At 42.5% G+C, this 16,823-nt stretch overlaps 1 protein-coding gene across 1 annotated transcript in view; it reads right to left on the reverse strand.

Moving 5' to 3' along the window:
* BRAP (BRCA1 associated protein) overlaps positions 1-16,823 on the reverse strand; it is a 61,710-nt gene that overhangs the window by 11,912 nt on the left and 32,975 nt on the right. Inside the window, exons 7-11 of the mRNA XM_073565208.1 lie at positions 15,348-15,423; positions 14,813-14,951; positions 13,714-13,823; positions 9,866-9,955; positions 9,292-9,395 (exon numbers count right to left, since the gene is read on the reverse strand). Coding sequence (XP_073421309.1) covers positions 9,292-9,395; positions 9,866-9,955; positions 13,714-13,823; positions 14,813-14,951; positions 15,348-15,423 — 519 coding nt within the window. The remainder of the gene's footprint in view (positions 1-9,291; positions 9,396-9,865; positions 9,956-13,713; positions 13,824-14,812; positions 14,952-15,347; positions 15,424-16,823) is intronic.

Genomic DNA, 16,823 nt, shown 5'->3' on the forward strand with positions numbered 1-16,823 from the left:
CTTGGTCCAAGGAAGACTTCAGCGCCCACTACCTGAGGGTCTGCCTGACCCGCTGAGACAGACGGAAGCGATGGTCGAGTGAGAACGGAAGTGCATGTTGCAAAGGGCGGCGGTGTAGCTGTGCGAATGGAATCGCCTCTATCGCTGCTACCATTTTGCAGAGAATCCCCATGCTGAAACGTATGAAGTGAGGAACAGAGCGGGAAAGAATCCGTGCTCCCTATTGTAAGGTCGAGACCTTCTCTGGAGGGAGAATTACCAACTCGCGGGAAGTGTCAAGGCAGAGACTTTTCGAAGTTTATCTTCCAGCCCAGGCGAGAAAGCGTATCCATCGTGATGCTTACGCACTCCTCGCAGTCCCGAAAAGACAGCCCTTTGATCAGAAAATTGTCTAGATACGGAAGTATCACCACTCCCCGAGCGTGAAGGATGGCCATGACCGCTGCCATGACCTTGGTGAAGACTCTGGGCAAGGCAATGAACTGAAAATGTTCCTTGCGAACCGTGAAGCATAGGAACTTTTGGTGGGGAGGAAAAATTGGGATGTAAAGGTAAGCCTCCTGGATATCGATGGATGCTAGGAACTCCCCTTTTTCCATCTAGGCGATGACTGAGCGGAGAGATTCCATTCTGAACCGTCGTACCTTGACAAAAGTGTTTAACAGCTCCAAGTCCAGTATGAGCTGTTGTCTTTGTTTTGGGAGGAGAGGACAGGGAGAAACGTGTCGGGGGGTTCTGGAGGAAAATTCTATTTTGTATCCGGAGGACACCAGCTCTCTGACCCACTCATCGTGGACAACTGAGAGCCATGTCTGGTGGAATAAGAGTAAACAGCCGCCTACTTTATCGGTGCCTGCCAGATGCTGCAATGAGTCATTGCGTAGAAGATCTAAGGGATCTGGCTTCCTTAGATGTAGATGTCAATGACCTTTGTTGCGAAAAGGCCGAGAACAAAGCTGTTGTTGATTTCGAAACGGCCGGGTGGGCCTTTGCTGGGTAAGGAATTTACTTTTTCCCCGATAGCGTCAGAGATGAGTTGATACAATCTTTCTCCAAATAAGCGACCGCTTTGGTAAGGCAGAGAGGTTAAAAACCTTTTGGAAGCGGAGTCCGCTCGCCATTCTCTGAGCCATAGTGCGCTTCTGATGGAGACGGCATTTACTGCTGCCTGTGCGGCACAACTGACTGCATCTAGCGACGCATTTACCACAAAGTCCCCGTCCTAAGATATCTGACTGGCGAGGCTGACTGCCTCCGGGGGAAGATTACTGTCATGAACGGCTGTGGTTAAAACCTCAGCCCGAGCGACCATAGCCTTGGCCACCCAGGTCGTGGCAAAGGACGGAAAGAGCGCTGCTCCAGAGGCCTCTAAGACTGACCGAGCAAGGTAGTCAATTTGACGGTCAGAGGGGTGTTTGACTGAGGAACAAGGATAGGAGAGTTTTTGATGCAAAACGCGATATAGGAGGGTCCACTGAAGGGGACTGTAGCCAATCTTTCATTAGATCTGGAGCAAAGGGATATTTTGACTCAGTAGGCTTTTGACCTGAGAACCGTTTATCTGGCCGGTCCCTAGGTCTCTGGACAATGTCCTTAAACTCAGGCTGACTGGCACTTTGTGAGAACGTTTAGTCTTTTTAAAAGACAATGCGTGCTCTGGAGCGGATATAGATTCCTCGTCCTCCCTCAGAGTCTTGTTGACTGATTCAATAAGGGAATCAAGCGTCTCCTGATAACTCTGCGAGTCCTGGGCTAAGGACGTATCAGACTCTTATAAGGAATCATGTTCGCTGCGAACCTCAAGAGAGGGAGAACGAGAAATCGAACTTGCGGACGCCGAAGCGCGAGCATGATCAGGGGACGTGTCATGAGTCCTTTTTCTAGAAATCTGGGCCCCTTTGGACCGAGTATGACCCCTGCTGGTGGACGGTTCCCGACCGTCGGAAGAGCCCTCCGCGGCCGGAAAACTAATGTTCTGACTTAAAGAGGGGCCCCGGAGTCTATTGCTTTGGCCAGGGAAGCCATAAACTGATACAAGGACGCAGCCCACTCAGGGGGACTAGGCTCAGTGGGGTCGGTAGCTGTGGCGGGTGGCCTCTGGGCGCATTCCTGGTCACAAGCCGTGCAGAATGGAGTACCGTGAGCTCGGGGCAAGGCAGTATTGCAAGTGGCACATGACTTAAAAAACACTGTGTTAGCCTTCTTGGCCTCCTTAGATTGAGACATAGTGTACCCATAGAGGCTATAGACAGAGTAAGGGCTGCAGGTGCCGGAAAGAGTATAGCATGTGTAGAGAAGGGGTTAATGTCACCTCCAGAGGCGCAGTAAAGCTCACCCAGGTGCTGTTCTTGTGTTCCCAGGGGAGAATCATAGAATCATAGAATCGTAGAGTTGGAAGAGACCTCCTGGGCCATCTGGTCCAACCCCCTGCTCAAAGCAGGATTCGCTAAATCATCCCAGTCAGATGTCTGTCCAGCCTCTGTTTGAAGACTTCCATTGAAGGAGAACTCACCACTTCTCGTGGCAGCCTGTTCCACTCATTGATCACTCTAACTGTCAAAAAGTTTTTTCTAATATCTATTCTGTGTCTCCTCCCATTCAGTTTCATCCCATTGCTTCTAGTCTTTCCTTGTGCAAATGAGAATAAAGTTGATCCTTCTACAATGTGACAGCCCTTTAGATATTTGTAGACAGCTATTAAGTCTCCTCTCAGTCTTCTCTTTTGCAAACTAAACATTCCCAAATCCTGCAACCTTTCCTCATAAGACAGGGTTTGCAGACCGGTCACCATTCTGGTCGCTCTTTTCTGAACTTGCTCCAGTTTGTTGATGTCTTTTTTAAAATGTGGTGCCCAAAACTGGACACAATATTCCAGATGAGGTCTGACCAAAGAGGAGTAGAGGGAAATAATGACTTCACGTGATCTAGACTGTATGCTTCTGTTAATACATCCTAGAATTGCATTTGCCTTTTTTGCTGCTGCATCACACTGTTGACTCATATTCAGTCTGTGATCTATTAGTATACCCAAGTCTTTTTCACATGTGCTGTCACTTAGCCCTATTCCTCCCATTCTATATATGCTTTTTTCATTTTTATTGCCCAGATGTAGTACTTTGCATTTCTCCCTGTTAAAAACCATTCTGTTAGTTGCTGCCCACTTCTCCAGTTTATTTAAATCTTTTTGAATCCTCTCTCTCTCTTCTCTAGTATTAGCTATCCCTCCTAGCTTTGTGTCATCAGCAAATTTAATCAGTTTACCCTCAATTCCTTCATCTAAATCGTTGATAAAGATGTTGAACAATACAGGGCCCAGGACAGGGCCCAGGACAGAGCCCTGTGGTACCCCACTTGAGACATTCTTCCAACTGGATGTGCAGCCATTTACGACCACTCTTTGGGTCCGATCACTAAGCCAGTTATGAATCCACCTAACAGTTGCCTTGTCCATTCCATACTTAGTCATTTTTTCAATAAGGATTGTATGAGAGACTTTGTCAAATGCTTTGCTGAAGTCAAGATATACTATATCTACAGCATTTCCTTGATCCACCCAATCAGTGATACCGTCATAGAAGGAAATTAAGTTAGTCTGACATGACTTATTAGTTACAAACCCATGCTGACTCTGTTTGATCACTTCATTCTTATCCAGGTATTGACATACATGTTGTTTAATAATTTGTTCAAAGATCTTTCCTGGTATAGAAGTCAGACTCACCGGCCTATAGTTGCCTGGGTCCACCTTCTTCCCCTTTTTGAAGATAGGAACAACATTTGCTCTTCTCCAGTCTTCTGGCACTTCTCCTGTTCTCCAAGAATTTTCAAAGATTATGGAGAGGGGTTCAAAAATTTCTTCTGCTATCTCCTTCAGTACTCTGGGGTGTAATTCATCTGGACCTGGAGACTTGAATTCATTTAGGTTAGCTAAGTGTTTCCTCACTATCTTTCTGTTTATAGATATCCTGGATTCTTCTATTCCCTTAATAGGACAGTGAATAACAGTTGGTGTTACATTTCCTTTCTGAGAGAAAACAGATGCAAAATAGGAATTTAAAAGTTCAGCCTTCTCAACATCCTGTCTTACCATTTCATCATTTTCATCCTGTAAAAATCCTATAGCATCTTTGACTTTTCTTTTACTTTTGACATATCCCCAAAATCCTTTATTATTGCTTTTGACATCTCTTGCAAGCCTCAATTCATTTTCAGCTTTAGCTAATCTGATTTGTGCCCTGCAGGTTCTGCAGACAGCATTATATTCTTCTTTAGATATGCCTCCCTCTTTCCATTTTATAAACATTTTTTTCTTCCTTTTTAGCATGTGCTTAAGTTCTGTGTTCACCCATCCTGGTTTCCTTAAATGCTTCCTATTCTTCCCTCTTTTCGGAATTGTTAACAACTGTGCTTTGAGAATTTCATTTTTCAAGATTTCCCATCCTTCCTGGACATTTTTGTCTTTAAGGATATCCAGCCATTGGATCCCTCCAATTATCTTTCTGAATCCCTTAAAATCTGCCTTTCTGAAATCTAACCTTGACGTCTGAGTCTTCACAGGTCTTCCGCCTCTAGTTATCCAAAATTCTAAAATAGCATGGTCGCTACCTCCTAGGGTTCCAGCCACTTTTACCTCCTCAACCATTTCCTCCCTGTTTATAAGGATTAGATCCAAGGTAGCAGTTCCCCTTGTTTTCTCCCCTACCTTTTGGAAGATAAAGTTGTCAGCAAGAGAGGATAAGAATTTCCTTGACCTGTTAGTTTTGCCTGAGAGAGATTCCCAACAAATGTCTGGATAGTTGAAATCTCCCATAACAACTATGTCATATTTTTGGAGAACTTGGCCATTTGATGCATAAAGAGTTCATCCATATCTTCAGCTTGCACAGGCGGCCTGTAGTAAATGCCTACAATGGTGTCCTTTCCATTGTTCTGTCCTTGTATTCTTACCCAGTTTCCACAGAACTCCCAGTCTCTGAAGCTTCAATCTCTGTGCAGATATACGCGTTTCTAACATACAATGCAACACCCCCTCCTCGTTTATCAAGTCTGTTTCTTGCAAATAAGTTGTATCCTTCTAGTCTTGTATTCCAATCATGTGTATTGTCCCACCAAGTTTCAGTGATTCCAATGACATCATATTTCTTTTCCTGTGTTAGTAGTTCCAATTCTCCTTGTTTGTTGCCCATGCTTTGTGCATTAGTATAGAAACATTTTAGTTTGTGATTGGTTTCTCTTTCTCCAATATTTTTATTTATTAGATTCTTTCGTCTTTGTTCTTCCTTTCCACTTCTAATAGCAGAGTTCTCAATAGCATTTGTCAGGTGTATGGCTTTTTCTGGTCTTTTGCTTCCCTTCCCATGTTGTTCTAGTTTAAAGCTCTCCTTACAAGTGTAGCAAGGCGACTTCCAAATACATGCTTTCCAGTCTTCGTAAGGTGCACCCCATCTCTAGCAAGTAGTCCATCGTATAAGTAGTTCACTCCGTGATCCAGAAATCCAAATCGTTGCTGACGGCACCATCGACGTAGCCAGTTGTTCACCTGCAGAATCTTATTCCACCTCCTTGTTCCATGGCCATCCACTGGGAGGATGGAAGAGAAGACCACCTGCGCTCCCAGTTCTTTCACTTCCTTGCCTAAGTCTTCAAAGTCTCTGCAGATGGTTTCCAGGTCGTGTCTTGCGGTGTCATTTGTCCCCACATGTAGTAGCAGGAATGGGTAGTCATCTGTAGGTCTGAATAGTCCTGATATCCTGTCAGACACATCTTTAATTTTTGCACCTGGAAGACAGCACATTTCTCTTGAAGTTATATCCGGTCTGCAGATAGCGGCCTCTGTTCCTCTCAACAGGGAATCCCCCATGACCACCACTCTCCGTTTCTTCTTCACAACATTTTTCTTTCTCCATCCAGGAGGACTCTGAAGGCGTACAAGGTTGCTGTTTGTTGGCAAAGTCTTATCCTGATGTATTTCTTCATCGTTTTCCTGCGTGAGAGCCTGGTACTGGTTTCTGAGCAGTATGGGTGCTGACTGCCTCCTGATCCTCCTGCTTCTCTGGGTCACATGTCTCCATTCCTCTGTTTCTTCAGGTGCACTTCGAATTTCTTCTCTTTCTGTAACATGAAGAGATAATTCTGCTCTGTCCAAGAACTCTTCACCTTCCTTAATGATCTTCAACATAGCTAACCTCTCTTCGAGATTTTGCAACTTTTCCTCCAACAGGGACACAAGCTTGCATTTGTGGCATGTGAAGTTTGGCTTTTCCACTGGTAAATCTGTGAACATGTAGCAAGAAATGCAGCTCACCAAATGGCTCCTGGCCTCTTCCATCTTGAGATTTCTTAGAAACGATGAAAGATGAGCCAAAATTCGGCGCGCGGTTTTTCCGATTTCCTCTTTTCAGCTGCAACAGCCAAAACCCAGTGATCGTTGAGCTCGCGGAGACTCTTCACTTATCCCAGAAGGCACTGGGAATATGCAAATGATCTCCTCAAGACTCTTCCCCTGGTTTTCCGATTTCCTCTTTTCAGCTGCAACAGCCAAAACCCAGTGATCGTTGAGCTCGCGGAGACTCTTCACTTATCCCAGAAGGCACTGGGAATATGCAAATGATCTCCTCAAGACTCTTCCCCTGGGAAGAAGTCGCGATCCTTGCAAAAATACTCTGCGAGATCCTTGCAGCGCTACTGTCAGCGCTGCCAACCAGTGCCCCAGCAGCCGTCAAGAAGCAGGCTGAGTGAAAAATCATGGCCCCCGAGAACAGGAGAGCGCTTCTCGTTCAGGAAGAGAAGTGCCAGGAACGTGGGCGGGTGCACTCGCGGTGGGCGGAGCTATGTAAATTGCAGCCTAGACTGGCTAGAAGCCTGGAGTTAAGTTTTTTACGCCTGCCGGTGATGCTCGCCGGCTGAAGAGGAGCCGCGACAACAAAACAAGCGCCGCTGGGCACGGATCAGCGCCCCCTCCCCGCAGGGACCAGGACCCTCTCCCTCTCAAACAAGCGCCGCTGTGCGGTCATGCAGGGGGTGCGGTTACAGCCGTCTTCTCATACTTGACGAGGCGGTTGTAGCAGAGCCGGAGCTGCGCTGGCATTAAAGGTATATCCCTCGATCCATCCTCTCTCTAGACAGGGGGATGGAGAGGACTTTTCTGCCGCATCTATTTCCATGATCCGCCTGATGTAGTGGGGCTGCAGGATGCCATAAATGGGGGCCTTGTTCGGCTATATACCTGGCTCTGGGGGAGGAAACATGAAGGCGACACTCCATGTGTTTGCCTCTTGCTGATGTGGGGAGATTGGGACCATGCAGGAACCGTCGCCACTAAAGTGAGCCAAGGTATGACCCCTTCGTCGCAGGAGAGGGTACTGGGAGGCATACTCCGTTAAATTAAAAAATAAATTACAGAAAAAAATTAAAAATGAAAATAAAAACGTTGGGGTACGCTTTACCAAAACAGAGGGTGCCCGGGTAAATTTGAGAAGGTATGGGAGAGGTGGAATTCCTCTCACCTTACGTTGTAGGACAGAGATATCGCATGATAGAGAGCTAAATATATAGACATAGGCTGCAAATAGTTGTTTTGTAGTAGTAGTAGTAGTAATGTTTTAGAAGGAGGCAGGCTTTATTATTTGAATAATAATACACAGACTAATGTAAGGTAATTGACAGTATGTTTTATTCAATGCACAGTTGGTATACACATGCTGTTTGACATTGATGCTCTGTGATGTGTATGTGTGTTACATGATATTTTCATTGCTGTCAGTTTGCATATTGTATATCCTGCCTTTGGTTCAATAAACGAATTTAAAAAAAAACAAAACATTGGGGTCTGAAACCACACCCAAGTGCCTCCTACAGACAAAATTGTGCTGATGTAAATTAGATATGTGGGGAATGTTATTTATTAACTATGTTGTGTGACATATCTCTGATTTAAGGGCATAAAAATTAAAAGTTTGAAAATTTTCGCCAAATTATCGTTTTTTTTTTCACAAATACACAAGTCATATCGAACAAACTTTACGACCACCATGAAGTACAATATGTTAAGAAAAAACAATCCCAAAATCGGTGGGATCCATTGAAGCGTTCCAGAGTTATTACCTCATAAAGGGACACTGGTTAAATTGTAAAATTTGGCCTGGTCATGGTTAACTACTTTATTTTTAATGAGGGGGAAGGGGAAAGGGGAAGGAGAACTATTATTTTTTTTTTTAGTCCCTAGCAGACAAATCTGCAAAGGTCTGATTGCTTATACTACTGTATATACCGAAATAGCATGGCTGAGTTATAAAATCGTAGTGGCAGGGGTCTTCAGAAGGCTTCCACCTGCCATGGTAACACAATATCGCCAGCAATTGCATCAAGGGTGCTGATGGGAGCTCGTGCGCTACCCGGAAACCGCTCCATTTAAAATGACTAAGAGATTGGTAGCAGAATTAATATTATTAAGAGAAGTGATCATAACTCAGCTCCTAAAAACAGACCACACTTGGTAATCCCAGCACCAACATAGATGTGCATGATTGTGATAGGATGGTGACTGTACAGGGTGGGCCATTTATATGGATACACCTAAATAAAATGGGAATGGTTGGTGAAATCGACTTCCTGTTTGTGGCACATTAGTATATGGGAGGGGGGAAATTTTTCAAGATGGGTGGTGACCATGGTGGCCATTTTGAAGTCAGCCATTTTGGATCCAACTTCCACAAACAGTAAGTTGATATCACCAACCATTCCCATTTTGTTTAGGTGTATCCATATAAATGGCCCACCCTGTATATTACAGACACAGTTCTTCCCACACGTTCAGAGTGCTGTAATACTCTAGTGCAGGTCCTTTGCCGACTCCCAATTGTGCCATACTATTGTGGTACAAGTCATCTAGGAGTTGTGTGTGTGCAGAATGATAGTGCAGGTCATGTAATCTACAAAAAAACTAAACATTTTACTTGTGCTGCTCCTCAGTTACATCTTGTATTATTCACCAATGTTTTATTCAAATTTCTGCATTGTTACTGGAAATGGTTAACAAACCTGTATAGCAACCTATCCCTGCAAGCCTAACTATTCGTAAAATTGAAGTTAAAATGGTTTTTCCATGTACGGTACAGGGGAAAGAGAACACTTCCAGAATGCAAATCTCCAGAGTGAGATTGGCCAGACACTGAGCCAGGTAGGATTGTGGGAGATTTCAGCTGTGAAGCCAGAAGAGTTAGCAACCAGTGTAACTCTGGATCAGTATCATAAAAGCAATGTATTATGATGAACATGTGCTATGTAACAAACCTCCTTTCTACGACTTGTTTCTCCTTAACAAGGTCATTAAGTCTGTGTTCTAGGCTGTCACACTTGTCTATGGTTTCCTTGAACTTGGCTTTCATGTTGTTAATCTAAGAAAATGGAAAAAAAAATACACTCTACTATATAGTGCAACAGAATCATCACTTGATACCTAAGAGAACATAAAAAATGAAATATAAAAAAGTGACATTTTTAACCCATATAATAAAACCCCAATAGAAAAATAAACAGCTCAAGAAAGAAAAATGCAATCGGAACATTATATGACACACAAGATGGTGCCAATAAAAAAAATACAGTTCAGAATGCAGAAAACAAGCCCTCACACAGTTTCATCAATGGAAAGAAGCTATGGGCCTCAGAAAATGGCAAAATAAACTAACTTTTTTAACACATAGGTAAATTAGGTTTGTTGCTTTGTTTTACAAGTACAGAAACAATACTGAAAATCTGTAGAATCAATAAACTCAAAATACTGATGGTGGAATTGTAAGCCAACTCGGACACTGGCTTGATCAGGGGTAGATTGAATAATCAGCATAGGCATCCATAAATGTACCTCATCCGCAGTGTCTTTCTCCAAACGTACAATCTTGTTTTCCCAGTAGATACGTTGAGACTCCAGCTGACTGGTTAGAAGGTAGGAGTACTGTAACCAGAGGAGACACGAATTAAAATGGATCTTCCAGAGCCCTTGGAACTGAAGTGGATTGATTTTTCTCACTGGTGGCTTGAGACCCTGTAGTTTATAATCCTTATGAAAGAATAGTAATGAGCACCAAAATCTAAACAATGGACTCCCATTATTCCTCAGCCTCCAGGATGTAGCCTTTGTGTAGATGCATAGTGTTTGTATTACCAAATGGACAGATTTTTAGAGGTTTGCTTAAGTCTGTGCCTAATTTACCTGTGCAACACACTGTAGCAGAGGCAGGAATTTTTTGATGGATTCTGCGTTTTTCTTTAATAGCAAACCTTGTTTTAAGATATAAAAAGATCGGTTTAATCTTCTACTGATTTGCTGACAAGTATAAATTCCTGTAGGTTATTACGCAATGGCCTAAATGAGAAACAATTCCAGCAATGTCAAGGCCGGAGGACCCGATCAAATGTAAAAAGCCAAGTTATATAGATACTAAGTTACCTCTCATAGCACTATGTCAATATTGAAACAAGCATGAAACAAACACCAAAGTGCACCAAGGGCTGGGAATAACACAGAATATGGAGATTTACTGAAATGCTCTATATTAGGAAATTATAAGATTGGAGCAAAGTGCCTGACTGTTCTTCTCCATTACTAAAATACAGCAATTCTACAAAGGCAAATCTATTAGCCAAGGTCTAGATTTTATTATGCAGGCAGCAGCAGTGGTGGTTTACCACAATAGCCAGATTTCACCTTGGATATTTCCCTATTCGTGGATTTTTTAAATTATGCATAAAAAAGCCTAGAATACGGTGTCAAACATGTTTCTTATACTGCACATAGGATGTTTCATGGACTCCATTTATGATTTTAAACTTCACGCAGAAAAAAAACAAAAAAAAAACCTACGGATAAAAAAAATGAAAATATGTCTCCAAGATTTTTCTGCGGACTCATGATCTGCAAAAAAAACAAACAAACAAAAAACATGGGACATGTATACAGCTACATATATTAGATTGTGTTCAGTTCATGAAAACTATGGATAAAACATGTACGTAAAAAAACAAAACAGATGTCTGAATAAGGCCTTATGGAGGAGAGAGAAAACAGGAAAGGGTGGAAGCACAGGTCACTACTGGAGCAGTGCAGATTAGTGATGAGCGAATGTCCTTGGATAAGGTGTTATCTGAGCATGCTCGGGTGCTAACCGAGTGACTTCGGTGTGCTCGAAAAATACATACGAGTCTCTGCCGCTGTACGACAGCCGCAACACATGCAGAGATTGCCTGTTTGTTAGGACAGCGGCGAGACTTGCAGCCGCAGGAAAACGAGCATATTTTTCAAGCACGCCGAAAACACTGATAGCACACGAGCACGTTCGTTCATCACTAGTGCAGATATATGGACTAATGAAGACAGCAGCACCCGGAATCTCACATCCATCCTGTCTATTACTGGGAAAGACACTACCACAAACTAAAAATCTGAAACTTGGATCAGACTGCAAACTGCATATCAGGGGGTGCGATTAAGAAGCATTTAAGATTGCAGATATAAATATGGGGGAAAAAAGTGCGTCTTAGCATCCGAAAAATACGGTATATTAACCTTTACATTTTTCTCACTTTTGCGACACTATTGTGGTCTATAAATGTAGTAACTTTTACACCTATACTTCTCAACATTGAAATTGCTAAACCAAGAAGAAAAAATCGTGGAATTATGGAAAATCACAGGATCAGTAGGCATGTTAACATGCCATTAATAACATTTTCTAAACATCTCTAAGGCTGTGTACCCACGTTGCGGATTGTATGCGTTTTTCGCCGCAAAAACACATACAGAACGCACCCCATGCATTCCTATGGCATTCCGCACATGCTGTGCGGAATCGCATAGCGGAAAAAAACGCAGCAGGCTCATTATTTTTGCGGAATCGCCGCGATTCCGCACACATAGGAATGCATGAGATCCGCTAACTTTCTGCATGTGGTTATGCCCACCATGTGCAAAGTGAGTGGATCATGTGCGGATGGTACCCACGGTCTGGAGGAGAGGAGACTCTCCTCCAGGCCCTGGGTACCATATCCCTGTAAAAAAAAAAAAAAGAATAAAAAAAACCAAAAAAACAAATCTGGTTATACTCACCTTCCGGCGTCCCATGCAGCCTTGCCGATGCTCCCGCCAACTCCCGTTCCCAGTAATGCCTTGCGGCAAGGAGCTGTGATGAAGTAGCGGTCTCGCGAGACTGCTACGTCATCAAAAAGTCATTGTAACAAGGCATCTCTGGGAACGGGAGCATCGCTGAGGCATGGGGACGCAGGAAGGTGAGAATATCACGATTTTTAATTTTTTTTTTTACTATTTTTAACATTCTCTCTTTTACTATTGATGCTGCATAGGCAGCATCAATAGTAAAATGTTGGTCACACTAGTCAAACACTATGTTTGACAAGTGTGACCAACCTGTCAATCACATTCCAAGTGATGCTTCAAATCGTTTGGAATGCGCTTGAATTCCGCGCTCGAAAATTGTGTGAAAAACGCTTGTTTTCCAAGGGAAAAACGCATGCGAATTCCATGCGTTTTAAATGCGACGGGAGTTGCGGAAATGCTGTGGAAATTTCCGCAGCATCTCTGCAACGTGGGTACATAGCCTAAATGTTCAGCATCAGGGATACATGTACTCACGAACCTTGGCTGCTATCAAGAATGTTATTGTTTGTCTGAGAAATATTCTGGCACGCAAATCATCAAGATATGCTGATGGAATCTCCATTTGTAATTGCCAACCAATGATGTCCCAGATGAGTGTACTTTGTGGCATTTGCGCAGTAATGGCTTTCTCCTGGTGACTCGACCATGCAGCCAATTTTTCTTAAGGTGCCTCCTTATTGTGCATCTTAAAACAGCTACACCGCTAGTTTTCAGAGAGTTCAGTATTTCAGCTGATGCTATTTGTGGGTTTTTCTTTGCATCCAAACATATTTTCCTGGCAGTTGTGGACAAAATGTTTGTTGGTCTACCTGGCCGTGGTTTTGTTATTACAGAGTCCCTGATTTTCCATTTGTTAATCACAGTTTCAAAGCTGCGGATTGGCATGATCAATTCCTTGGATATCTTTTTGTATCGCTTTCCTGTTTTATACAGCTCAACTACCTTTTCCCGTAGAGTCATTGACATTTCTTTTGCTTTCCCCATGACGCACAATCCAGAAGCGTAAGAGGCTGGATGAAAGATGCAAGAGTCTGTCTGGATCCCAGAAATTCAGGTTTTATGCACACACACTGATTACAAGCAAACAGGTCATAGGTGAGGATGTTACCTTTAGTAGCCATTTGTGTCAACTTCTGTGCATGTTATCAGGCCAAAATCACCAGGGTATGTAAACTTTTGATCAGGGCATTTGGATGTTTTGGGTTGTCATTATAATTTAAAAAGAGGAAAAAAAGTAGTTTGACAATAAATGGCTTCACCCAACCAATAACCATGAGTGGAGAAAAAGTTTTGGTGTCATCATTCATATTCTCTGAAAAAAGGCCAAGAAAGCAAAAATTCTGCCAGGGTATGTAAACTTTTGAGCACAATTGTACCTTCTTGGTGTTGCAATTTCTTTGTTGAATAGTGTGTATTAGTTCATTGTGCTCATCACTTGTTTATGCAGTGGTGTTATATTATTTGGTAAATTATATATTTTTAAGTTTGTTAGCGTAAAATGTATTGCCCACATTTTGGGACAATATTACACTACTCACCTCTAATTGCAGAGAATCGATCTTTTCATCCTGGCAGGTGTCGCCTTCACATTCATACTGAACTATTTTCCCATCTGTTTTGCTGGCCACCAATCGATGAACATAATTATCTGAAATTTTGTAAAAAAAAAAAGTTGCAAAGTATAAAAACAATAGAAATAACAAAAGAGAATAACCAAATTCACTGACTAATCCACTTGCAGTAATATATAATAGAATTTTATTTTTGATATATTACTCCAATTAGATTAGTCAGTGAATTTAGAAAATAAGAACGTTGAGATTCTAATACTCTAAGCAGTGAATCGATAAAAAGTATAACTGAAAACCAACTTTTCTCATATAACTTAAGAGTGATTAAGCATCCATAAGGTCTCAGATTTGTTTCTAGTGATGAATGAACATGCTTGTATAAGGTGTTACCAGAGTGTCTTCTGAGTGCTCGAATAATATGTTCGCGTCCCCGTGCCTGCATGTATCACGGCTGTTTGAGCAGCGAAACATGGAGGCACGGGGACTTGAACATATTATTTGAGCACGACGAAGTCACTCTGTTAGCACCTGAGCATGCTCAGATAACACCTTATCCAAGCACATTCGCTCATCACTAGTTGTTTCATAATTAAAAATAAAAAAATACAATTATTTTTACTGCTTTTTTTAGTTTCATTAGGTGACTTGAGTCTGTGGTATTGGTCTGTATAGCAAAAATCATGGTCTGCTATGAAGCCCAGCCCTAGCAGTGCCATCATGGAAGGTACGGGGGCTGGCGGGGGGACAAAGTCTATGGTTATGGCAACTCATGGACACTAAATGATCGCGTTGCAGTGGGAGAAGAGAGTGGGGTGTTGTGATTGACAGAGCAGAGCACCACCCTCTGGCCAACGTTCTAAATGTCGCTGATACAGCAGCAATGATTAACTTAACAGCAGCTCAATAGAAGCTGTTTGCAAACATTTAGAGAATAATACATTGCAATAATAAGGTCCAGATGGCTATTTTGAATCCAGTTTCTGGTGGATATATTGTTTTGTGCTCCACCCAAAACCACATGTCTAAGGCTACCCTAACCTTAATATAGACATATTGGCATTCTTACCTCCAGCATAATCCCAGACTCTATGATTGGTCAACTGCATTGCATAGGTATGTTGGGTCTCCTCAAAATGTTTATATGCATGTCTGCTCACGTATCTACCACAGCCAATGTGGCCACAAATTAGGCAGATCCAGAGGTTCTACAAGAATGAAAGCATGTCAGTATAGTATTGCACAATTATTCAATATTTCAGTTGTAACAGCAAAGTAAAAGGTTTCCTGCCAAAATGATACATGTATTGTTGTATGTATGCTATTAAACTGCTTTAATCTGACGAGTGATGCAATAGAGAAAATGTTCTAATCCGAGTTATTCGAAAATAAAGAACTGGCAGGAAAGTCTTTAACTATAATTCTGCACTATAAGCGGATACATAGGCATGAGTAAAAACACAAGGGATTATGGACTGAATTAGCACTTTTGTTCCATTATGCAAACATTACTTCTGGCAGAAGAACAATTTGCTCAATGTAAGACACACAGGAGGAAAGGAGGCCATATGTTTTCAGTACAGGGATTCACAACACGGACTTACTTCCTGGACGCCACACTCAAAGCATTTGTTTTCTTCCACCGGTTCTGGAGTCTGGCAGTATCGACACACTGGACATCTGTAACATTGAAGACACATTAGTTAAGATGGGGGATCTATCAGAATCGCTGTCGGAGCAGGGAGCATGCAGTAGTGCCAGGCACTCCGATGGCAGATGTGCATTTTCCTGGGAAAAAGGATTGTGCTGTGGCTAATCGTACAGTTTATTGGTATCAGCGCAGAGATGTGGCTTAGATTCTAGACTATTTATGAGCTGCGGGCTCCCCTCTGTCTTTTAGAACTGATTGACAGTTTTCTGGCTATTATAGTGCATAGAAAAAAAAAAAAAAAAAATCAATCACCAGGCGGGTGGGCGGAGGAAGTCCGCAGCTCATATGTTCCCCAGATTCCGAACTCATATTGCTGCAACTAATAAAGTGTTATACAGAGCCAGAAAACAGAATCATGACACAGAGAAGGAAAAACACAAAACCAACTCTACTGCATGTAGGGCAGCACAAATAGCATTATACATTACCTTTTCAACCCCTCCAAGGATCACCGATCGCTCTGAACCCCACCTAATCAACAATTATTAGTCCAATACATTACCTTTTTAATGTTTGCAATCAATGATCTCCTCCTTGTGCACTGGCAAATGGGCAATACAGCTAATGCTGCCAAATGACAGCCAAGAATCCTCTCCATTATGTGCGTCTGCTTTCCCTATACATCAGCCCGCAGTGAATAGGCCCTTTGCAGCCATACAGGTAGGGGATGCAAGTGAGTAGAAACATAAAAGCATATCCTACAGCCATTTTGGATCCAGCAGGATATTCCCAGATTTGGGAAGCTGTCCCATGGTACCGGGAGGTCAGGAACATATTCCAATTTCTTTAGTATCTACAGTCCAATGCAATGAATACAATGCTGGAGCAGGGAACAGTCAGCGCCCGATGCTCAGTGCAGAGGACGTAACTAGATTGTGGCATAGAGCAGCAGACACAAACTACACAGACTAGAGCACAACTACAAGTCATCGCAGGAACAAGGCTAGGGATTGTTTTTTATTTAGCCATTGTACTATTGTCTAGAAACGATGGGCACCATTTTTTGAGGACATAAAAAGTATTGTTTAACTCTTTTTTAGAGCTGGTGGGCCAGCAAAATTCTCCCATCCTTTTACATTTTAAAATTTAAAAGGAACCTGACAGCTGATACATGGTGCCTGTGGAGCAGCTCCTCCCTGCCCGCTGCCAGAGAATAACAGGCGTTGGGCGGGTGTGAATGGGGAGAGATTTGTCATCAGGTATCATCAGAAGTAGAACTTCAACGTGCTATACAGCTGTATTAAAAACAAATTTGCCACTGATGTTAACTACTCTATATGGGTATATGGATATGCAATAGATGAAAAATAGGGATTTTTGTGTACTCATCGTAAAATCCTTTTCTCCGAGCCAATCATTGGGGGACACA

The sequence above is a fragment of the Dendrobates tinctorius genome, unplaced genomic scaffold, assembly GCF_039654945.1.
Source record: "Dendrobates tinctorius isolate UK_male_01 unplaced genomic scaffold, ASM3965494v1 ptg000003l, whole genome shotgun sequence".
In the NCBI taxonomy this organism is placed as follows: domain Eukaryota; kingdom Metazoa; phylum Chordata; class Amphibia; order Anura; family Dendrobatidae; genus Dendrobates; species Dendrobates tinctorius.